The sequence below is a fragment of the Cheilinus undulatus genome, linkage group 17 (genome assembly GCF_018320785.1).
Source record: "Cheilinus undulatus linkage group 17, ASM1832078v1, whole genome shotgun sequence".
NCBI classification, from domain to species: domain Eukaryota; kingdom Metazoa; phylum Chordata; class Actinopteri; order Labriformes; family Labridae; genus Cheilinus; species Cheilinus undulatus.
Genome location: NC_054881.1, coordinates 3543202 through 3567972, shown reverse-complemented (window position 1 = coordinate 3567972; position 24771 = coordinate 3543202). Strand labels below are relative to the sequence as shown.

The following is a 24771-nucleotide window of genomic DNA, read 5'->3' as shown; positions in this document are numbered from 1 at the left end:
CTTGAAGGCAGCAGTCTGCTTCATAACACCTCAGTTGAACTCTTCAGTGTTTCATTGCAGCAGCAGCGAGCTGAGAGGAGGGAAACATGGCTGCCCTGTTTAAAGCAAGAAAAGGTAGGCACACTAACGGGGTAGTAAAAATGAGTACTGGTCTATTATAAAAGGCAGTGCTAGTCTGGAATATGCTGGGCGGGTATGCATGAGCTAGATTTACCCATAGAGTCATAGCAAACCAGGTTAGCTTAGCAGGTGTAGTGGTGTAAAGAGTGACCGTGCTGCCTGGTGACTTCTACTCGAATACGCCCGATGCTGTCTTAGTGACAACCAAGGGTTAAGGCTGGAAAAGGCGAACACTTCCTCGTTAAAATCATTTAAAAAATAATTTAAACACACATAAGGCATGAAAACCGCAACTAAAACGTGGCATTTGCTGTGTTTGACATCCGCTGTAATTACGACAGTCGCCAGTTAACACGGTCACTCTCCACACCGTAACACCTGCTACGTAACCCGTATAGTTTACACCGAGGAAGCTATAATATTAGCTGTTGTTGTTGTTGTAACAGTAAACATGTCCGCTTAAAATACAAATTAATTGTCTCTTCTTTGCGGCGACAGAAGAAACGCAGCGCTGAGCTAATGCATAACTTGATCTAACGGCTAACTTGTTTATGACACCTAGCTTCTCGGCTAGTTAGCTAAGGTTACAAGTTAGCCGGCTAGCAGCAGACACTGTAACTCAAACGGATCTATGTTCAGAGAATACTGTTGGCTCAGCCTTTAGGAGAACCTTCTTAAGACTGGTCTGTGTTTATATCAATAACTCTAAAGCTGTGAAAGTGACAGGAAGGTGACTGATAGTGAGGTTAACCTTTCACCTACATAACTAAGCTAACCAGAGAGATGGGGATGCGTTCAAGGACTGTAGTAAACGGGATGAGCAGTGGGACAAACGTATAAAAATGGGAAACGTAAGCAAAAGAGGGATGTCAAGAAACAAGATTCAAGATTAGATACAACCATGTTAGAGATAAAATCTTTGTTTTGATGTTACAGTGACAATAAAGAAATTCTGAAGCACCCAGTTTTGGGCAATTTCTTGTTTCTAATGACCAAAAAGGCACTCAAACACCTGCACACCGTTTAAATTGTACAAAAGAATTGGCACCATACGCATAGATATATCTGTACAGTTTAGACTGCACATCTGTCGGGACTTAGACTGATCTTAAGTTTTCTATTTATTATTCAGCCCTAGAGGAAAGTGATGCAAACTTCTCGGCATGTGTATGTCAGAGAAAATGAAAATAAATCGTTCTGTCCACTGACAGAGGTTTACAGCCATAATGCTGATGTATATTAAATAAACCAGAATTAAAGATTCCAGTTGAAAGTGAAGGCTTTCTTTGAAAAAGTTTATTAAAGTTGAAGCACAAACCTGTTATCAGCAAATCACAGTAGACTCAAACAGCAAAGCTCCAAGTTTTCTGAATTGTATTCTTATTATAATGCCTATATTGCAGGGGTTTTCAAAGTGTGTGAGAGTGAGCCTCCCCTAGGAAGAAATTATTCATTCGGTGGACCCCCACCCACAAAAAGGATTCAAATTAAAAAAAAAATTAAACAGCAACATTTCAAACATTTATGTCTAATCTTTAAAAATTTTAACATTAATATATTTTGGATATTTTTGGTATTTTGGTTTGCAAATGTCCTTAAATATCTTTAAGGACCCCTCTTATTCGGTTATAATGTCATTAAATACCCTTTTTCATATTTTTTTGGCAATTTTACAGCTTCTTTTTGCCACTTTTTCCCAAATTTTCCCACCTTGATCCCTTTTTTGCCCTTTTTCACCTTTCTGCCCATTTAAGCTACCTTTCATCATTAAATATCCCTTTTTTCCTTTTTTTTTTTTTTTTTTGCTAATTTTTGCCATGACTATTTGCCACTTTTATCCCATTTTGTGCCTTTTTTTTTTTTTTTTCATTTTTTTGGCACTTTTCGTCCATTTAAGCTACCCATTGCCATTAAATACCACTTGTTTCCTTTTTCCCCAATTTTTGTCTCTTCTTTTTTCCATTATTGCCCTTTTTCACAATTTTTTCCCACTTTTATCCCATTTTGTGCCTTTTTTTTTTTTTTTTTACATTTTTTTTGGCACTTTTCGTCCATTTAAATTACCCTTTGCCATTACATACCACTTTTTTCCTCTTTTTTTTGCCCATTTTTGCCACTCTTGACTGCTTTTTGCCCATTTTAGTCACTTTCCACTCATTTTTTTGTCACTTCTCACCCATTACTGCTACTCTTTGACAATTTTTCCACTTTTTCTCCCCATTTTCGCCCATTTTTTGCTGCTTTTTGACCATTTATGCCACCTTTAACCTATTTTCATTACTACTTCAAGCTGTTTTTGCCTCTTTTCACCTCTTAGATTGTGGCTCTTGCAAAGGTATTTTTCAATAATCTGGCTCTTTGGTTGAGTAACACTGCTCTAAAGCATAGTCCCTATAGTAACTGTAAGTCTATCCATTTTGCTCCATGCACAGCAGAGGTTAGCAAAGCAAATCACCTTTTTTCTGGTTTATGGTTCCGCTCCTCCCCTGAACATCTGTGGTGCCCCCCAGGGGAGGCCCGCCCTTACACTTTGAAAACCACTGCTATATTGAATACTGGTTATCTATTCTGATGCATTTTCTAATTTTTTATGGTTTATTGGGTGGTGGGTGATCTTCATGTATTGTTTTCTATCTAACTAACAGTCAGACTTCATTGAGACTTAATTTTTTAAGATTGCTTTGAGATAATCCACAGAAAACCAATAAATATTTAACGTTTTGAAGCTGATACACCAGCATGTTCACAAAAAGAATTGAAAGAGCAGTTTTTATTTCTCCTGTTGTCACAGTAAATTAATCAGCAGAGGTTACTGATTGCACTGTAAGAATTCAGAGGCTGATGCGACGCACCTTGTTTCACAACACACTGCTACCATTCTCCTCCATTGAACCTTTTTCTACAGGTGACTCCTCTCTTAGATAATATATCAGTAACAGCTGAAGCGTTATCTCTGTACTCTGTTATCTGACCCCATCATAACAAACAACATCTTAAAATACAATTTTTCTGCCATAACATCCGTGATGTGGTGATGTTTGAGGCTGGAGGTGGAATGTTTTTAAGTTGTCCATCCATCCAGGTCGTTCTTTTTAACGCCATAGCTCGAAAACAGTGGGACGGATTTTTCATAAAACTTCTCACAAATATTCCCCCTGAACCAATGATGAACATGCCATATTTTGAGGTCATAGGCCAAGGGTCAAGGTCATTGGACCTCATGTTTATCCCTTGCCTTGAAGGCTATTCTTATAAGCACAACACCTTTACAGTGCTTTGACAGATTTTCATTAATCTTTGCCGGTCATGGAGCTCATGTGCATACCTTGCTTATGAATCTGATATCTTAAGAACATTTTGTGGGATTTTCTTCAAACTTTGCCCCTGTTTACACCCACTCAAGGATGGACTGATCAGATTTTAAGGGTCAAAAGTATTGGTATTGCTATTTGGATAATGCTCTTTGATGTTTTTACAGCCTTTCTCACAACTAAACCTGACAGACTTTCTTACAGTGAAATCTTTTCTCCTCCTCTCCCTCAGCGCTAGGTTTGTGTCTCAGTAGCTGTCGGAGTTTCACACAGCTGGCAGAGTTACCGGACACCCATCAGCTCCTCAGACAAACCTGCAGAGACTTCGCAGACAAAGAACTGATCCCCATCGCTTCCAGACTAGACAGAGAGCATGCTTTCCCTGCCAAACAGGTACACAAGTATGCACAATATGATGATTCAGTACATAATCATAAATCAAAGGATGCTCCCTTTTTCCTCAGCTGCAGAAAGACTCAGAGATTTCCTGGTAACCATGGTGGAGTATTAAGCCTCTAAATAACTGGATTTTTCAATGTTAGTGGAGCCTAAGAAGAGCTCAAAGAGAGTAAATGATGGACTTAAATTAATGAAGTTCTAATGTACAGCCATTTGCTGCCCCCCAGTGGTGAAAATAATTCCTGATGAGTTAGCACATCCCTGTTGATGCTCTCTCAGGTTCAGGAGCTGGGTCAAATGGGGGTGATGGCGATGGAGGTCCCGGAGGAGCTGGGCGGAGCTGGGATGGACTATCTGGCGTACAGTTTAGCCATGGAGGAGATTAGCAGAGGCTGTGCCAGCACTGGATGTGTGGTGTCTGTGAACAACGTGAGTCCAGTCCGTCTCCAAAGATAAACCTGTGAAAATAACGGACTTCTTTCATCGTAAATGTGTCTGCTTTTGTCTGGTCCTCAGTCTCTTTACATCGGACCCATCCTGAAGTTTGGAACAGAGGAGCAGAAGAAGGAGTGGATCACGCCGTTCACCACTGGAGATAAGGTGGGCTGCTTCGCCCTCAGCGAGCCAGGTAACTGTCACACCACATGCATGAAGTAAAAGTAACATGTGCTAATACTAGTAGGTCCTCCTGCATGTTGCAAGAACATAAATGTGAATTTGCACCTTTTATCAGCCTTTTAATGCAACCAGCTGCAGAAATCCACTCCTAAAACCCTCAAAACCTTCCTTAACTTTTGTTGTTATCTAAAAAGATGCACCAGTGTTTGATTCTGCTATTGCATTGTGGTGAGTTAAAAATACAAATGCACACCTGTTTTTCTAAAGTTGTTTGATTGTAAACTCCAGGTAATGGCAGCGACGCCGGTGCAGCCTCCACGATGGCCCGCCAGGAGGGAGACGAGTGGGTACTGAATGGAACCAAAGCCTGGATCACAAACAGCTGGGACGCCTCGGCCACCGTCGTGTTCGCCACCACAGACAAGAAGCTCAAACACAAGGTGAGATGAAGCACACTTCACTGGATCTAGAGTGAGTAGAGGCATGTATCTAACTATAGCGACTGTTTGATTCTGTCTGCAGGGCATCAGTGCCTTCCTGATCCCCATGCCTCACCCAGGCCTCTCTCTGGGGAAGAAGGAGGACAAGCTCGGCATCAGAGCGACATCAACAGCTAACATCATCCTGGAGGACTGCAGGATACCGCTGGGAAACATGCTGGGCCCTCGAGGAGCAGGATTCAAGATTGCCATGGTATTTAAAGTCTCTCAGACACAGAGGCTTTTTCATTTTTTTAAGTAAGAGCTAAGCTACTAAGATTGTCATACTTGTAAAATAAGTTTTGAGATTTAAGAGGCTGGTTACTGGCCTTCTGCATGCAAATAAAAGTGATGTTATGGTGGCTAGATAAGCATCTCAAACCGATTATTTCACTTCCTTGTGCAGCAAACCTTGGACAGCGGACGGATTGGGATTGCAGCTCAGGCTCTTGGTATCGCTCAGGCTTCTCTGGACTGTGCTGCAGACTACGCACACAAACGCACAGCGTTTGGGGCACCCATCGGAAAGATGCAGGCCGTACAGGTACCAACACTCCTGATCACTGAGCGAGAAAAGTCAGGCTTCTTACATGTTTGACTAAGCACTGATGGTAAATGATTTTGAGATTAAAACAAGTCAAAGTGACAAATTAAGGCTCATAATCTGAGATAAAAACTCTTTTTAGTGCAAAAAGTCAGAACATGAAATTAAAAGTCCAAAAAATGTTTTAAGAAGCAAATATGTGAGATTAAAAGCAAAAATCATGAGTTTAAAAGGTTCAAAAATGACATAAAACCAGAAATCATGAGTTTTAAAGGTCAAGATATGAAAAAAAATGAAAATCATGTGTTTTTGAGGTCCAAATATGAGATGAAATGAAAAGTCATGAGTTTTAAAGGTCAAATTATAAGATCATATTGTAAATCATGAGTTTAAACAGTCAAAATATGAGATATAATACATAATAATTAGTTTTAAGGGTCAAAATATAAGGGAAAAAGGTCAAATCATGAGTTTTAAAGTAAATACGAGATAAAAAACAACAATCATGAGTTTTAAAGGTTTAAATAGTAGATAACATTCAAAACATGTTTTTAAGTTCAAATTATGAGATAAAACTGGAAATCACCAGTTTTAAAGGTCCAATTATGAGGTAAAATTGTAAATTATGAGTTTTATAAATCAAAATGTGTGATATAATACATAATTATTTTTAAGAGTAAAAATATGAGATAAAATTCAAAATCATGAGTTTTAAAGGTTCAAATTTGAGATGAATTGGAAATCATGAGTTTAGACATTGAAAATATGACTTCAGATTTAAAATTTTGAATCTAAAATGTAAAAATCATAGATAAAAACATATTAATGGTAATAAATGTATATATGAAATATGGTAGTCTTTATTTCCACTCTTTAGTTTAACACATTTTTATGAATTTAGCATATTTTAAATCGTCGAGGTTTGGTTTACATTTTTATACTGGAGAAATCTGCAGATTTCATACTGGTTGGCCAGTTATAATAAAAATATTAATGATCCTGCAGGCTGGGTGTAACCGTACCACGGGCCGGATTTGGCCCCCGGGCCCTCAGTCTGACATCCCTGCGTTATTGTATAAGAAACCTTTCATTTCCTTGAGTTTTTAGACATCTTTATTACATTTCCAGGTGTATTATGATTTCAAGTGAGCTTTTTTACGAGACCTTCATTTAATAAAGTCTTTCAACCAATAAAACCAGCATATCTTCACATGTGAGCAGACTCTTTTGTAGTTTTGCTCCATAAATGGATCAACTAATTGAGTCTTTGTCACCTTGTTCAGTTCAAACTTGCAGACATGAATATGGCGATAGAGAGCGCTCGTCTGCTCACGTGGAAGGCTGCACTCCTTCGAGACTCAAAGAAGCCCTTCATAAAGGTGTGTAGTGGCCGTATGTCGAATGCATTTCAGATTTTTACAGTATAACTTAAATTAACATGTTGTATTTTCCTGCAGGAAGCAGCCATGGCCAAATTAGCAGCGTCCGAAGCTGCCACATTCTGTGCACATCAGGTAAGAAACCAACAGCTACCAAAACCTGAAGTCTAAGAACACGCAGCAAACCGGACGTAAACAACTTTGTATTTCTGTGCATTTGAAATCAGGCGATCCAGGTTCTGGGTGGAATGGGTTACGTGTCAGACATGCCCGCTGAGAGGCACTACCGCGACGCTCGCATTACAGAGATCTACGAGGGCACCAGTGAGATCCAGAGGCTGGTTATCGCCGGACAGATTCTGAAGGAATACCAGCAGTAGACGCGGCGACTCTGGTTCAGTATGGACAAATAATCACAGACACTGGGACACCGCCTCGTTCGTAGAGATTTAAAGGAGCCGGTTTGATCTGATGAAGCTTTGATTTGGTCTGACAGCAGGACTTTCTATCACGGTTAGATCACAGGTGACAAAACAGGACTATGTTTGAGTTTGTGAGGATTTTCTGTGCCATTACCTCCTTCGTCTTGTGTCAGAGGAGTGCAGGAGACTGTCAGCCTAATAGCATCACACATCTCTGTTGCTGTTAAGATACCAGTGTTCTTTGCAGGTTAAAGGGTTAGTTCACCTGAATTTAAAGGAAATTCTCTTACTGCTATTGAGCTGTACAGGTAGATTGATTTTACATTATTTTATAGCAAATTTCTGCTCAAGCCAACAAGTGGAATTTCTTTTTCCTGCTTCAAAACCAACTTTAAAAATCCATCTTTGCCGTCCTTATGTGCTCACTCTGCTCTACCTCCGTCAGTCAATTTAACCACAAACACTATCAAAGGAATATCATGTGAGTTTCATTGGCATTTTCAGCATATAAGCTTCATTATTCCCATTATTCCCCGTCCAAGGAGTAACTGCACTCATCGTTCAAATGTGCAGGAATGTTTGCTCAAGTTGGGTGATTTTAATGATTTGCATTTCTAGTTTGTAAAGAAAATATTAAACAAGATTAGAGCCCCAGGCTGCACCTCAAACGTGCTAAAACATCCAAGATACCTCCGCTATTTAAGCTCCACGTTTCCATCATTTCCTGTTTAACAATGAGCTGCATTCACAGTTGGAAATGGAGGAAATATTTCCTCCAGGTGTTGCCTTTTTAATCAGATACATGCAAAATTCTGTCATTTTTCTAAGATGGGAAAACCAATGAAAACTTGCTTCTGATAGCTTTTTAAGAATTGCCTTAAAATTCAAATTCTCCAACATTTGTCAGCGATACTTTTTCTATTATTTGCAGTAAAAATGCAGAAAAATGTTCCTCCAGGTGCTGCCTTTCCAACAACATGCTTCCAAAATGAGTACTTGTTAAACACAAGATGTAAGCTTCTGCCTAGGCCAGTGTTACTCAACCCTGCTCAAGCAAAGGGACAGATTGTTGAAAAATACCTTTGCAAGAGCCACAATCTAAGTGGGGAAAAGTGGCAAAAATGGCTTGAAGTAGCAATAAAAAGTAAGTTAAAGGTGGCAAAAATGGGCAAAAGCAGCAATAATGGGTGAAAAGGGGTGAAAAATGGGGAGAATTTAAAAAATGGTCAGAAAATAGCAAAAATAGGTAAGAAGTGACAAATAAAGGAGTTACAGGTGGCAAAAAGTGGCAAAATTGTGTCAAAAATGAGTGAAAAGTGGGGAAAAAAATAGGAAACAAGTGGTATAATGGCAAAAGGTAGCTTTAATGGGCAAAAAGTGGCAAAACGGTGAAAAAGGGCAAAAATTGGAAAAAGTGGCAAAAATTTGGGAAAAAAAGGAAACAAGTAGTATTAAATGGCAAAAGGTGGATGGTTTGGACAAAAAGTGGCAACAAATGGTAAAAAAGGGCAAAAATTTGGGGAAAAATTGCAAAAATGGTTAAAAGCGTGGTATTCAACGGCAAAAGGTAGCTTAAATGGGTAAAAAGTTGCAACAAAAAAAAAATGGTGGAAAAAGGCAAAAATTGAATAAAAGTGGCAAAAAGAAGTTGCAAAATGGCCAGTAAAAATGAAAAAAGTGGTACCTAATGACAAAAGGTAGCTTAAATGGGTGGAAAGTGGCAAAATTTGTGAAAATAGCAAAAAAAGTTTCCCTTTTTTGTGGTTTTCTGGGGGAATAATATTTTAAATTAAGACATATAAGAGCCACAAATAATCACAGAAGAGCCACATGTTGAGTATCACTGGCCTAGGCAATAAATGTGATAAAAAGTTAAGGTTATCGAAAGTTTATAAGCATAAATTTGTCCTTTACATCCAAAAATTAATGACACGCACTTGCCAAAAGCTGAAGAAAATTGCTCAGTAGATCCAATGTTTTTCCTGTTTTCTATCCAATAAAACAATTAAAAGCATAAATGTTCCACCAGCTGTTGCCTTTTGAAATCCTAACAGATAGCTGTAGGCTGCTTCTTTAAAGTATCTCAAAATGTTAAGGATTTAGTTCTGGGTGCAAAAAAAACATATGTATGCAAATCTTGGTCTAACAGGGGGCAGGTGGACTTGATTGAGGCTCTTGACGATACTCTGCCTCTCCTCCAAAGGCCCTCTTAAGTTCTTCTTCAGTTTGAGAACTAAGAAAGCCTTAAAGAACCTCAGTCAAGTCCACTTGCCTCCTTCTGGACCAGGATTTTAGTAACCATGGCCTGGATGAATGAGAACGTACACTTTTTATGTATGAACAGAGCTAGAGGGGTTTTAAGGTATTTAGCCAATATTCAAGATTGCACACTGAAACCAGTGTCAGGGTTTTTGAAAATAACACAAAGAGGCACAAACATGGCAAGAATCAAATCCCCTTAACTCCTTTCTTCCATGCATTTGCACATTTTCACAGCCCACACTTTATCTCCAAATACTACAGGACTCCAGAACACCTGGAAATGGCAAAATCTTCCAAAAAAGCGCCGTTAGATATCAGAGCAATAGGACTGTTGGCATCACTGCAGAGCTTTTCAAGAGCTTTATCCATGGTTGAAGCTAATGCACCGTCCATCAGCATGCCTCATGTCTGTGTTTGGAGTTCTCTGGAAGTTTCTGAGTCACTTAAAATGAATGTTTGTTGAAAACAATACCAGACTGCTAGATTGAGTGTTAAAGGACCCAGTTTTAGCTCCTCAGATCACCAAAAAAGCTAAATTTAACTCTCAGTTATTAACTTGATTTACCAGTGAATTATTTAAGTGTCTTTATAAATGAAAATTTGTACCTAACTATCAAAACTATCATGGATAAATTCCCACTCCTATGTGCTGAATTTTGGGTGAACTGAACCTTTAAGATCCACTTCATATGACAGGTTTGACCAGCAGAGGGCGGCAGCGTGCCTTCATGTTTCTTGACCCAGTTTTTTTCTCTCAGATTCATGAATGACCTAAAAAAAAGCAGAGAAAGTGATCATAAACACACTGGTGTTATCAGAATGTGCAGCTTTTCTGTTTTAACCATAAGAGAACTTTAAAGATGCTTTTTCAGCATCTTAAGGGTTAATCTGTGACTCATCATGTCTGCTTTTGTTTTTGAACTCAGATTTTCTGTGCCTCAATAACTTGTACATATTTTAATGTAATTTATTGTGTGCAGATGAGAATTAAAACACAACTACAGTCCTAACCATGAAGGAATAGTGGATTTATTTCAACAATTTAAACTTTTAAGTGGTGGAAGGAGAACACGAAGGTTTTACTGAAGGTAAAGATCCAGAAAAGTTGGGAGATTGTATTAAACTGTGAATAAAAACAATAAAACTGCAACAGGTTCCAAAAAAGTTGGGACAAAATCATGCTTACAGCTGTGCTACATCAACGATTCCTTTGATACTCTGTAAGCGTTGGCACTAAAGTATAATTCTTTCCCAATTTTTGACCATTCTACCAGAAGCTCATTTGTGAGGTGACACACTGATGTTGGACGAGAAAGACTGGCTCTCAGTCTCCGCTCAAATCCATCCCAAAGGTGTTCTATGGGGCTGAGGTCAGGACTCTGTGCAGGCCAGTCAAGTTGATCCACACCAAACTCTCTCATCCATGTCTTTATGGACCTTGCTTTGTGCACTGGTGCACAGTCATGTATGAACAGGAAGGGGCCATCCCCAAACTGTTCCCACAAAGTTGGGAGCATGGAATTGTCCAAAATCTCTTGGTATGCTGAAGCATTCAGAGTTCCTTTGACTGGAACTAAGGGGCCAAGCCCAGCTCCTGAAAAACAAGCCCACACCATAATTCCCCCTCCACCAAACTTTACACTTGGCACAGTGCAGTCAGACAAGTATTGGTCAGTCAGATTGGTCACTCCAGAGAACGCGTCTCCACTGCTCTAGAGTCCTGTGGCGGCGTGCTTTACACCACTGCATCCAACGCTTTGCATTGCACCTGATGATGTATGGCTTGGAGTCGCTTGGCCATGGAAACCCATTCCATGAAGCTCTCTACGCACTATTCTTGAGCTACCCTGAAGGCCACATGAAGTTTGGAGGTCTGTAGCCATTGACTCTGCAGAAAGTTGGCAACCTCTGTGCACTATGTGCCTCAACATCCGCTGACCCCGCTGCGACATTTTACGTGTCCTACCACTTGGTGGCTGAGTTGCTGTCGTTCCCAATGGCTTCCACTTTGTTATAATACCACTGACAGTTGACTGTGGAATATTTAGGAGCCAGGAAATTTCACCACTGGACTTGTTGCACAGGTGCCATCCTATCACAGTACCACGCTGGAATTCACTGAGCTCCTGAGAGCGAGCCATTCTTTCACAAATGTTTGTAGAAACAGTGTGCATGCCTAGGTGCTTGATTTTGTACACCTGTGGCCATGGAAGTGATTGGAACACCTGATTTACATTATTTGGATGGGTGAGTGAATACTTTTAGCAGTATAGTGTATGTAAAAATAATAATATTCCAAGGACATGGCTTCCTCCTGATATTGTGCTTTTCTTTTAAGAAAAGGAAAATGTGCACAGTGGATTGTGGGTAACTCCTGCGAGTGGATGCAAATGTGCATCCTTGAAAACTGATCGAAGGACTCAGTCCTTCAACAGTTTTGAAGATCCTTAACATTGGAGCAGTGCTCAGACAGCAGTCGATGATGTAGGATCCTTCAAAAAGTGATGTTCCATTATTCTTCCTCGGTTTTGAGAAACAGACTGAGTTTTTGCATTGTCTTGCTGAAACCTACATGGATTTCCCTGAAGAAGACGTCATCTGGATGGAGAATATGTTCTTCCAAAACCTGTATGTACCTCTCAGTGTTAAAGCTGCCTTCACAGATGTGCAAGTTACCCATGCCATGGGCACCAATACACCCTCAGCAGTGTTAATTTCATCAACTAAAACTATGACTAAAACAATTCATCGACAGCCTTTTTTTCCCATGACAAAAACTAGACTAAGACTAAAAAAATAGATCTGTGATGACTGAGAGCAAGTTTATTTTTCATCAAGATGACTAAAACTAGACTAAAATGTTTTAGTCATCTTTGATATTTTCTCCACTGTGGATAAATCTGTCAAAAAAACAATGCATCTGTATCTATTCTGTCTCTCAGCTGTAGAAAGCAGGGACCCCAGGTTTGGCAGGGTGCAGAGAATGCACTACTATGAGTTGGTACCAGATTTACACAAGAAAATAAATGCTTGGACTAAAAGTAAAGACTAAAATGTGAGGACTTTTTAATGGACTAAAACTAGACTAAAATGTTTTTGAGTTTTCGTTGACTAAAACTAAAAGGATAGAAATGACTAAAATGTGACAAAAACTAAAATACATTTCATTTAAAGACTAAAACTAAGACTGAAATTAAAAATAGCTGCCTCATACTGTCTAGGACGTTGGCTTTTGTTCTTTGCCTTGATTCAAAGTCTGGATTCTCCTCCTCCTCTTTAGCCTGGAGGACTCAATATTTCCAAAAACAATCGGAAATGTGCAAACTTTTCCACTTTGGGTCAGTCCATCTCAGATGACCTCATGCTTAGAGAAGTGGGCGGGGCTTCTGGATGTTGTTGTCTTTGTCTGTGCATGGTAGAGCCTTAACTTACATTTGTAGATGCAGTGACTTTCTGTGTTTAGTGACAATGGTTTTCTGAACTGTTCCTGAGCCCACGTTGTAATATCCATCATTGAATGATGACTGTTTTTAATGCAGTGCCACCTGGGGGGGAGGGGTCAAAGGTCACGTGCATTAAGTGTTGGTTTACATCCTTGCCCCATGCGTGCTGAAATTTGTCCAGATTCTCTGAATCTTTTTTCCTCATATTATTTTTTGGACATTTTTGCATTTTATTTAGCTGGGACAGCTGCAGAAGGACAGGAAATAAGGAGAGAGAGAATGGGGGAGGCCATGCTCTAAATAGCCTCTTTATATGTGTGCCTGCTCTACCCACTGAGCTAAACTGGCACCCATTCCCTGAATCATCTGACAATATTACAGACATGTAGAGGGACAAATCTCATAATTTTTGTGTTGCAGAGTGTTGTTCATAAACTGATGGACTATTTGACCTTGCATTCTTTCAGAAAGTAAAGTTAAGACAAATAAGGATTTGCATTTTCACAACGTCCCAGCTTTTATAGACTTTCTGTTCTTACATCTTGCAAGCTGGGACTTATTGCATGAGATTTTGCTTCTTTTTCCTACATTTCCATTGTTCACATTCATTAAATAGAGAGTCTGCAGACTTGTGCACGTGCATGCGGAAATCCTGCAGGAATGAGGCGTGGGTGCTGTACATAGGCAGTCACGGCCCCTCCACCCTTCATTAAGAGCCATTTATTCTATTGTCTTTGTGGGTCATTCATATAGGATGGGCTGAACATTCTAGCCCCCCTTTTCCTCCATTCCTGCCCCTGGGTTTAGGACATTCCTCTGCAGATTTATGCAGAAAATCTTGCAGCAAAATATATGTAGTTAGCCTTGCTTAAAAATTCTCCTGTTAGCATAGTAGAACTGCACTTTATAATTATAAAAGAAACCTAGCTTAACATTTATAACATTTTTATCTTCCCCCCAAAATTTTCTTAGACATCAGACTGACATAAATTAGATTTTCTGGACATGAAAACAGAAGGACTCATGTCTGTTCTGTCTCTTTGGTATCAGACTTTTTGGAGGCTTATATTCTGCTTAGTCGCCTCCTTCATGCATGTGGTGTGTATGTGCAATCTGACGTGGTGTGTATGTACAATCTGACGTGGTGTGTATGTGCAGTGTGACATGGTGTGTATGTGCAGTCTGACGTGGTGTGTATGTGCTGTCTGACATGGTGTGTATGTGCAGTCTGATGTGGTGTGTATCTGCAGTGTGATGTGGTGTGTATGTGCAGTGTGACATGGTGTGTATGTGCAGTCTGACGTGGTGTGTATGTGCAGTGTGGCGTGGTGTGTATGTGCAGTGTGATGTGGTGTGTATGTGCTGTCTGACGTGGTGTGTATGTGCTGTCTGACATGGTGTGTATGTGCAGTGTGACGTGGTGTGTATGTGCAGTGTGACGTGGTGTGTATGTGCAGTCTGGCGTAGTGCGTATGTGCAGTTTGATGTGGTGTATATGTGCAGTCTGATGTGGTGTGTATGTGCAGTCTGATATGGTGTGTATGTGCAGTTTGATGTGGTGTGTATGTGCAGTCTGATGTGGTGTGTATGTGCAGTCTGATGTGTTGTGTATGCGCAGTTTGATGTGGTGTGTATGTGCAGTCTGATGTGGTGTGTATGTGCAGTCTGATGTGTTGTTCCAGCCTCAGTTTCTGCTCTCCTTGTTTATCCACGTGACGTGACGGAGAGACACTGATTGCTCCACTGGCGCAGATCTAGGCCAAGCTTCCTGACGCTGGTGTTGCACCCTGCTGATTGTGCTAATCACCCCGACGGTCTGCTGGCTTCATTGTTCAGAGTGGCCTTTTACTGCTCCACCAGGGTGTGTGAACCAGAGACCTGATTCTGTTGACGTCAGGTCTTTTTTGGCGTCTTGTTTGTTTCCTTTATTTTGCATGCAAACAAGTGCACAAGTAAAAAAAAACAATATTGTGTTGCTGAACCCTGTCCTAATTATTGAAGAGCTGTAGGATAAGGATCTGGGACTTTTTTGGTGCTTATACAATGACGGCCCTACATCTGCATATTTTTGATTCTGAAGGACATTAAGGAAGTAATGGATTTGAAGCAGTGAATTTCCATTCAATCTCATGAAAATAAAGTAAAAATAAAATGTTTGCATGCGCTTCTGTGCACTTTTCAAACATGTTTGTTTTGTTCTGTCTCTATAATTGGGTTTTTGTTCCATTTAAGGTCTAAACTACAAGATTCCCTGTTAAATATATTTATGTGGTTGATCTTATTTTTAAATTTGGGTTGAGTTTTATCACAAGGAGCTGTTAATGGTTCCTGATGCCTGACCAGTTCAGAATCACGGATATAGATAAGTAAGATTGGAGATTGGGCTTTTACAGGGGCCATGCCTGTGGATGGGCTGCCATTGTTTACAAGCTTACAGTCACTATGTTTAGCCGCCTCTGTCTCCTTAAATCAGGGGTGTCAGACTCCATCACAGCAGGGGCCGGATTCTAAGTTTGGGTTTAACCTGAGGGCCGAACAGAGTCAATATTTAACCATTGAGTGTCAACCTAAATGAGCCTGAGAATGTAAGGTAGACATGATGAGTTAAAAACTCAAAATATGAGATAAAAAGTCAAACTTATAACATTTAAAGGTAAAAACATGACATCTAAAGTCAAAATAATGTTTTTAAAAGGCAAAATATGAGATAGAATACTGAAACCATGATTTTTAACAGTCAAAAAAATGAGATGAAAGTCAGAATCATGAGTTTTAAATGTCAAAATATGAAATGAAATTAAAACCATGAATTTTAAGGGTGAAAAAATGAGATAAAAGTCAAAGTTAGGAGTTGAAATGTCAGCCAAACTGAGAAAAAAATCAAAATCATGATATTTAACAATCAAATATGAGATAAAAGTGAAAGTTAGTAGTTGAAATGTTAGCAAAACTGAGATAAAATCCAAATCATGATATTTAACTTTTAAAAGAATGAGATGAAAGTGAAAGTTAGGAGTTTTAATGTTAGCAAAACTGCAATAAAATTCAAAATCGTGATATTTAACAATCAAAATATGACATAAGAGTGAAAGTTAGTAGTTGAAATGTCAGCATAACGCATGCATGCACGTCAGCATGAGAAAAAAAAAATCTAAATTCTGATATTTAACAATCAAATTATAAGACAAAAGTGAAGAAAGTGTCCAGATTCCACAGCATCCAGCAAATCTCCAAACTGATACGATTGTGCAAGGTCTGAAAACAGACCGGACCAATCAGCATGGTTTGAGGAGAACGAGTCTGTATCTACTGATGGGATTTAGTTATACTGGAAGGTGGTAGCAATGGCTGCCATCAGTGTAGCACTTAGCTTTGATGTAGCTATAGGGCAGCAGCTGTTTTATGAGACCAACTGCATCATTAGAGCTTCTTGTCGAGCATCAGGAGCGACATGTTTTTGTAGTCTGAAATAATCAACAAGACGTCCAAGACGCCAGACGACCACGAATCAACAAGACTGGCATGTCAGAATTGTTTTTGCATCGTCGTCTAGTTTGACACCCTGACCTGACGTCAATGATGTGAATCCTGAGTGATGCCTACTACTTGGAGGTCCTTTGTATCATCATTTATGTGTAAATTCGGAGAAGCTGTATGTATTGGCGAGGTTAACTGGGCTAATTTTCTCTCCATGTTCTCACATTCATACCTCAGGTTCTATCTGAAAGAGTCAGTCCATGTTGTCCTTTTTCTTCTTGTCAGAGCACAACACCGTTAGCAATACACAGCACATCTGTAGTAGCTATGATTCACGCTCTTTCACCCTCCCCTCCGACCTGGAAGTTTGCACACCGTTGTGGAGACAGTGGTGACTAAAGCATATGGTAAGGGGTCAGGATCACTTGTAGTGTGGCTAGACTGTCTGCCAAGACAGGACAGGACTATAGTTGCATAATCTGACATGATGCCATTGTAAAAGGACAAAATAAAACCTGTAGTCTGAGCCAGCCTTCAGTTGTAAGCCAGTGTATACAATGGCTACCACCTGTGTAGCAATCGGCTTGGTTATAGCTATAATATAGTGGCAGTTTAATCAGACCTTGCCTACATTTCTTCATTTAAACAAGGACAAGCAGCCACACTGAAAGCCTCTCTTGGCAGAGGTGAAATTTTAACTTTTTCCCAACCACCCTCAGCATGAGTTTTATGCAACAACAAGCCAACCATGCGCCATGCACCACGTCAACTTCCTCAACTTCCTTTGGTCTTGTCACTCTGATTGGTCCATAATTAATCTGACAGACCTAACATTCGGCAAATCACCTTCTGAGAGTTTTTGAAAAGTCCTGCCTTCCCAAACACTTTCTATCGGAGCTTTCCCACATGAATGTGAAATATTTTCATCTGATGAAGATGTGAAACTGTCTGACCTGTCAGATTAACAGAATCTGAGTGTGAGGAACAAATTTATTTGATGTGTATTTTTAACTTTATAGTTCAACTCATGTCACATATGTTTTCACTGAGGTTCACTGAGGGGGCGGAGTTTATGCATTTTACTGTAGCCAGCCAGCAGGGGGAGCTCTGTTACTCTACCGACAGCTGTGACAGCTGTTTGAGGAGTCAAAACTAGATAACTTTTCAGTCACAAAAGCTCTACATCTATCTACTAACAGTACATATTTCTGGACATCTGTCCTGTGTTGATAATAAACTTTTCTTTGCACTGTGAGACTTTGCAGCCACTACAGCCTGTCACTGCGGAAAAACTAAAGATACCGGAGAAGACCTAATTATTTTTCTTTTGTTTCATTCATACCAACTAAATGAACCAGTCAACAGACTGACATTTGGATCAAATAAAATTAAATACAATACAGCAGGCCCATGCTCCTCCCTTAAACCAGGCGTTCTCATCGTTGGGGTTGGGACCCATTGGGGTCATGAGACACTGACAGGGGGTCTCCAGATGCCTTAAAAAACTAAGAACAGTTTTTAAATACACTGTTGCCACTTTACACCAATTTCCCTAATTTTAACCCATTTTTATCACTTTTTCCCACGATTTTTGCCCTTTTTAACACATTTTTGCAACTTAAAACACATTTTTGGTCCATTTTAACCCTTTCCACTACTTTTTTTTTTCTGCCTGTTTTTGCCACTTTGCAACTCTGACTATTGTTGGCACTGTCGACTCATAATTGCCTGAATTAACCCCTTTTACCACTTCTTTGCCAGTTTCTGACTCTCAGCTAACCCTTTTTTGCCAGTTTATATCAATTTTCATCCCATTTCACCAGATTTCCACCTTTTTTGGACACTTTAATGCCATTTCAGCCATTTTTGAATCCCTTTTACCACTTACTATGCCCATTTTTGCCATTTTTGGTTATTTTTTGCTGCCTATATCTATTTTTTGTCATTTCTAACCCATTTCTGCTACTTTTAAAATCTAATTTCACCACCTTTCCCACCATTTTTTTTCCATTATTAACTCATTTTAGATCATTTTAATTCTGTTTTTACAAAAGGATTTACGTTTACATTTTTAAAAGAGGGCTACTACTACACAAATGAATTAAATGTGTTTCTTTGATAAGAGTGGTTATTATTCAGGTTAAATATAAAATACCACAGCTCAACTTTACAGTGGACCAGGATTTTGCTGGCCCCCAGTTTGGCTGGGCCCCAGAAAGCTCTCCCATTTTTCCCCCCTAATGGGCGGCCTTGTCTCCACATGACTGTTCATGGCTGTGTTCAGCCATCTTCAGGTACAGTGGGGGTCCTGGGTCACTGGCACGTTTAATTTGGGGGTCCTGGGCTGTAAAGGTTGAGAGCCATTGCTTTAAATGATGTAATGCAGTGCAGCAGGTAAATTTAATTTACCATATTGCTCATAAATGGGGAAGTTATGGTTCAAAAATACATTAAATGCATAGATATTTATAAAAGTAAGTACAGTATTTGTTGCTTGGATAGCGGGTTAAGGGGGGTCCTGTGTAAGATTCTTTCTAGGGGCCCGAAATCTGTTAGCTACGCCCCTGTTTATACCTCATATTTAAATGAATATTGCTTCCATGAGTGTTAAAATCATCTCATACATGCAGTAAATAAAAATGCAGACACATGAATGTTTCTGGTCTTTATTAGAAAACAGTTTTGTTGAAGAGTAACAAAAACGTCAGGAATGACGGACCACTGTACACGCATTCAGATGCAAATGAGCCTTTGATCGGTGCATGAGCGCTAATTGGTGTGAACGGCTCCACCGTCTGCTGTTCACTGTGGGAACCGACACAAGCAGAGAATAAAAACACTATTAACACAGAGGCAGTGCAGCCCGTGATAAAACAACCACTTCACAGGCTCAGATAGCTGCTTTCATCCATCAACCTGAGCTTTAAATGTACATTCAAGCCAAACACATGTCCACACAGAAGATTAGAGAACAAATATTTCATGTTTTTGCTTGAGAATGAAGTGGAAATGTCAAAAAGACACTTTAAGAGATGAAAATATGCTCCAAATGTTGACTTTTCTTCATGGTTTGACCTGTTCTTGACTTTCTTAGTTGAATTTTCTACCAATTTTGTCTCCAAATATGCACAAACATGCCAAAACTCAGATTTGGAGTGCTTCTTTAAACTAGGACTACTGATTTAAAAAAACATAGCTTTTTAGTGGAGGGCAAAAAAAATAAACGAGGAATTATCATCATTATGTAAAACAAGTGCCTTGGCCAGGGGCGTATCACGGGGCTGGTGACCTGGGCCCACAGTAGGGCGGTCAACAGAATGAAATTTGTAAAAATGAAATAGAGTAAAATAAATACTGGGGGCCCCGGCTCCTCCCTTAAAAATGTCCAGTGCTGCAAAATAATGCAAGTGGATTTAATTTAACCATAGTGCTCATAAATGGTGAAATTATAATAATACTTAAAAAAACATTAAAAATCAGAGTTATTTGTAAAAATGATGCACTATGTGTTGCTTGGCTAGCCAGTTAAGGGGGGCCCGGTCTTTCTGGGGACCCAAAATCCCTAGCTACACCCCTGGTCTTAGCTAATTTGAAGTCATATTTATTTTTTATTTCCCGCTCTAATGCTGGAAGTTTGACTTTTTTTTCTTCACATGTAAACCATTTTTGTTCCAACAGGACTTCCTGTAACAGATGATAGGTTGAAAAAAAACCCTTAAAATTTAAGTTTTCACATCTAATTTGTACTTATTTTTTAAATTATTATTCATAAAGGGACAATGAGCAACATTAAACATAAATGCTGAGATTTGATGCTTTATATTAGAGATAAATTGAAGCTAATTTACATTTGCAGTCTCTATTTAAACTTTTTTTTAACATTTGGAGTTTTCTTAACCCCTTAAAGCCTGAAAACACACATTATAGCCAGAAAATTCTAATTTTTTGGAACTGGAAAATTATTTCACTTTCTACTGAAATCCCCCAAAAATCTAAATTTCCATTAAAATGTAACATTTATATTTTTTAAAATCTCATTTGATACATCAGGTGTTTTTGGTAACTGATAATCCACTTGAGGGATTTTTTTTTATCATTTATCAGATTGTATTCAGATTTTTTTTTGGTAATTTATTGATTGTATTGATTAGATGGAGGTATCATAAATCAAATATGATGCAACAGGCTTTAAGGGGTTAAATTCTGCAAACACACTGTAAAGATCTGGATGAAAAAAAAACGTCCAAGTTTTATTTTCACTTTCCTCCTACTAATGTGATTCCCCTCTAAAATGCAGCAGTAAAATATATTTTAACGTATATTTTAGACGCGTCGTGTTTGGCACCTTTGAGCCTCCGTACATTTTTACACAAACAGTTCGTTCCGCGCGCCTCGCGTCTTCCGGCGCACTTCATGTCAAAGTCTGACCGCAGAAAAGCCTCTCCAGCTCTGCTGGGACAGATTAAAGTCTGAAAAACCAAGTCCAGTCCCGGTCCAGGTCAGACGTAGTGCTTCTTGTCGAAGTCCCCGGTGGTCGTGATGCTCTTGGTGGGCACGTACTTGATGGGGTAGGTCCCTCGCACCCCCTGGGAGAAGGAGCAGCAGAGGAGGGTCCCCCCCAGCAGGAGCAGCGCGGTGGCGGCCCAGCCGATGTAGATGGACGCCCCGATCTCCTTCTTCCTGGACGAGGGCACCAGGGGGTCGTGGAAGTCCACGATGATGTTGTTGGCCATCCAGCAGAGCGGCACGAGCACGAAGAGCCCGCTGATGATGTAGATGACGCCGCCCGCGTGCACCACCCTCGCCTTCACCGTCTCGTCCTTGATGCAGTTGGTGCACTGAGCCCCGGCGATGGTCACCGTGAGCGCGACCACCCCGAACACGGCGGAGATGACCGTGAGGGCGCGCGCCGTCTGCAGGTCCTGCGTGAGCGCCAGCACCGAGTCGTGGAACTTACACTGCATCTGCCCGGTGCTCTGCACCACGCAGGACATCCACAGGCCGTCCCACATGGTCTGGGCCACCACGATGTTGGAGTCGAGGAACGCCGTCACCTTCCACATGGGCAGTCCGCACGCGACCATCACCAGCAGGGAGCCGGCGACGCACAGCGCGAGGCCGAGGAACTCCAGGCACGCAGCGAGCATGGTGACGATCCTGGTCTGGTGGTAGTCCTGGTCTGATAGTAGTCTGAGTGTTTCTGAGCCCTTAGAGTTTTCATTTAAGGGAGCGCGAGCCTGACGCTCTGCTGCTCCACCATCAAAACAAACAGGGCAAACTTTCAACCAATCAGCGCCACATGCGTCTTTCTCCCAGCCAATCAGGACGGAGGAGGAGGGAGGACTGATGCAGCAGGTTCCTCACAATGCTGCGCGTGCACGTTTACGCACCACAGTGATGAAGAGCTCCGGCTGGAAGGCTCCAGATGTTTGCTGTCTTCCTGTGGTTCAGAGCTCGTGGAGGTGAAGGAAGTTAATCTGAGCTTCAGCTTATAGATGGTTGTGTAAAAACTCCAAACTGTAAACCTCTGAGAGAAAACAGAAACCTGAAAGAGAGAAATACTCCCAGAAAGAGATGTGAACACATCCTGTTGGTCTGAGGACAATAAAAACAACATCCTGGCTTCAAATCCGGCTGCTTTTGCTCCTCTTACCCAAATATCCTCAAATATCCCTGCCGCTCCTCATTTCTATCTACCAGCCATGGTGGGGGGACAGAGCAGAGCTTTATAGGGCCATGGGGGTCAGCAAGATCCTGGTCCAGTGGAAAGTTAAGCCGTGCTTACAGTATTCAATCTTTAACCTGATTTATAAACACAATAGTTTTATTTGTGCTAGTTCTTTATAGCCTTTTTAGAAATATAAAGCTCCGGATATCCTTTTTAGAGGTGATGCTGACGATTAAACAATTAATAATGTCAGACTTCATAGCAGAGGTATTAAACTTCAGGATGCAGGAAAACAGCTGAGAAAACTTTAACCACTAAATGGAAAAAAAGGAATAATGCTGAAAAAAACATGGCAAAAATAGGCAAAAGCAACAAAAATGGGTAAAATTTATTCTAAAAAATGGATGGAAAGTGGAAGAAATTGGTAATAAGTGGCAAAATGGAGGAAAAATGGGCTAAAATTTGCAAAAATGACATTAAAATGCCTTAAAGAAGAGGCAAATTCATTTTATACAGTCATTAAAATATGCAGAAGCAGAAAAAATGGGAAAAAAGTTTAAAAGTGGGAGAAACAGCAAAATAGGATAGATGTGCCAAGAAGGAGTGTCAAAAATGGGGTCAAAATAGAAAAAGGGCTTTAAATGACAAAAGTGTGGCAGAAAAGGGCGAAAAACTGCAAAAATTAGTTACAAGTGGCAACAGTTGGCCAAAAAACTGCAAAAATTGGTTAAAAATGGCAAAAAGGAGTAGCAAAAATGAGGGAATAGCAGCAAAAATTGGATAAAATGCTGTAAAGTAGCAGCAAAACATGAACAAAACAAGGTAGAAACGTGCAGAGCAGCAAAAATGGTCAAAATGTGGTTAAAATGGAAAGAAAGAGTAAAAAATTGGTCAAACGTTCAAAAAATGTGTGAAACAGAGCTGAACGGGATAAATGTGCCAAATTCAGTAGCAAAAACGGGGAAAAAGTTTTTAAAATAATGGGCTTGAAATGACAAAAAAATGTTGCAAAGATTAGTTTTAAATGGCAAAAAGGGCAAAAAGTGGAAAAAAATGGGATAAACGGCATACAGAAGTGTCAAAAAATGTGCAGAGAGCTGCTAAAACGGGTGACTTATAGTAAGAATGGACAGGGAATGTCAAAAATTGGTCAAAAGTTGCAAAAATGGGGAAACACAGCAAAATGTGATGGATGTGCCAAAAAGAAGTGGTAAAAATGGGAAAAAAAACTGGAAAAATCTGCAATAAGTGACAAAAATGTGGCAAAAAGAACAACAAACAGCCTAAAATGGTTATGAGTAGCAAAAAGTGGCAAACATGGAATAAAAGTGCCAAAATGAAGTGGCAAAAAAAGACGTAAAAATGCTATTAAGTAGTGGCCGTTAAAATGGACAAAACTTGTAAAAACACGCAGGGAGCAGCAAAAATGGGTAAACTGACTCCAAAAAATGAGAAAAGTGGAAAAACAGGCATTAAATCGCAAAAAAAAAAAAAAAAAAAAAACAGTAAAAATGAGGGGAAAGTGGCAAAAAAGATGTAAAAATGCCATTAAGTAGTGGCAAAAAATAGGCAAAATTGGGAAAAAAAAAAAATGCTCAGAGCAGCAAAAATGGTAAACTGATGTAAAAATGGACAAAACATTTAATAAATTGTTCCAAAAAATGAAAACAGTGGAAAAACAGGCTTTAAGTGACAAAAATGGTGCAACAAACAGCAAAAATGTGTTATGAGTGGCAAAAACGGGATAAAAGTGCCAAAATGAAGTGGCAAAAATGGGGGAAAGTGTCAAAATAGTGGCAAAAATGGGTAAAAAGTAGAAGAAATGTGCAGAGCAGCAAAAGGTTCATTGAAGCAAAATTGAACAGAAAGTGTCAAAAATGGTTGAAAGTTGCAAGAATGGGAAAAAAAGTGGGCATTAAGTGATAAAAGTGACAAAAAAGGACAACAAATAGCAAAAATTGTTTATAAATGGCAGAAACTGGCAAAAGGCGGCAAAAATTGGATGAAAGTACCAAAACAAAGTGGCAAAAATGGGATGAAAATGCCTTAAAGTAGTGGCAAAACGGGCAAAGCCAAAACAGTGGCAAAGAACGCCAGGAAGAAAGGACAAAAATGAGCAAAAGAGGGAGAAGGTGCCAAAAAAGAGTGACAAAAAATGTTGGAAAAAAGGGAAATGAACAGCAAAAGTTGGTTAAAAGTGGCAAAGAGCGGCGGTTGACCATAAAAAGTGGTTTAAAGCAGCATGAATACATAAGTCCAACTTCAGAACTCAGTAATAGTTTGATAAACTCCTCAGGTCCAAAAGGAGAGAACTGTTAGCCAATGTCTACTGATCCTGTAGGAATGACATCATCAATCAATCACAACTGGGGAGGGACCGCTGCTGGGTTGGTCAGGGGGCAAACAAAGAAACAAAGTCACTGACATCTATCAGTCTGAAAAGGTTACAATGACATTTTTAAAGCTTTGGGACTCCAGCCAACCATGGTGAGCACCATTATCCACAAATGGAGAAAACTGTGAACAGTGGTGAACCTTCCCAGGCTTGGAAAGAAAAGAAAGAAAGCACTGTAATTCCAAATTTGAATCTGTTTATTCATCAGAACATTTATAGAATGAATTACGTCTCAGCTGAAACTCTTCATAGCA

General features: G+C 39.8%; 2 protein-coding genes across 2 annotated transcripts; one reads left to right on the top strand and one right to left on the bottom strand.

The window, feature by feature from the left end:
• acads (acyl-CoA dehydrogenase short chain) lies at positions 1 to 8427 on the top strand. Its single transcript, XM_041810119.1, has 10 exons — positions 1 to 114; positions 3664 to 3824; positions 4110 to 4259; positions 4347 to 4458; positions 4737 to 4888; positions 4971 to 5141; positions 5334 to 5471; positions 6755 to 6850; positions 6929 to 6985; positions 7078 to 8427. Exons 1-10 carry the CDS (start codon positions 87 to 89, stop codon positions 7228 to 7230), a joined length of 1218 nt encoding a protein of 405 aa, XP_041666053.1. The 5' UTR covers positions 1 to 86; the 3' UTR covers positions 7231 to 8427.
• Positions 8428 to 20464: 12037 nt separating this feature from the next.
• Positions 20465 to 21678, bottom strand: LOC121525632 (claudin-5-like). The gene has a single exon (XM_041811713.1). The coding sequence runs from the start codon at positions 21599 to 21601 to the stop codon at positions 20954 to 20956; it is 648 nt and encodes a 215-aa protein (XP_041667647.1). The 5' UTR covers positions 21602 to 21678; the 3' UTR covers positions 20465 to 20953.
• Positions 21679 to 24771: the final 3093 nt, after the last annotated feature.

What these genes read in the sequence shown, in the direction of transcription:
- acads (XM_041810119.1), top strand. Translation starts at nt 87, where the DNA reads ATGGCTGCCCTGTTTAAAGCAAGAAAAG. An exon ending in CAGGATTCAAGATTGCCATG is followed by an intron (nt 5,142 to 5,333) that starts GTATTTAAAGTC and finishes TTCCTTGTGCAG; the next exon opens with CAAACCTTGGACAGCGGACG. An exon ending in GAAAGATGCAGGCCGTACAG is followed by an intron (nt 5,472 to 6,754) that starts GTACCAACACTC and finishes CACCTTGTTCAG; the next exon opens with TTCAAACTTGCAGACATGAA.
- LOC121525632 (XM_041811713.1), bottom strand. Translation starts at nt 21,601, where the DNA reads ATGCTCGCTGCGTGCCTGGAGTTCCTCGGCCTCGCGCTGTGCGTCGCC.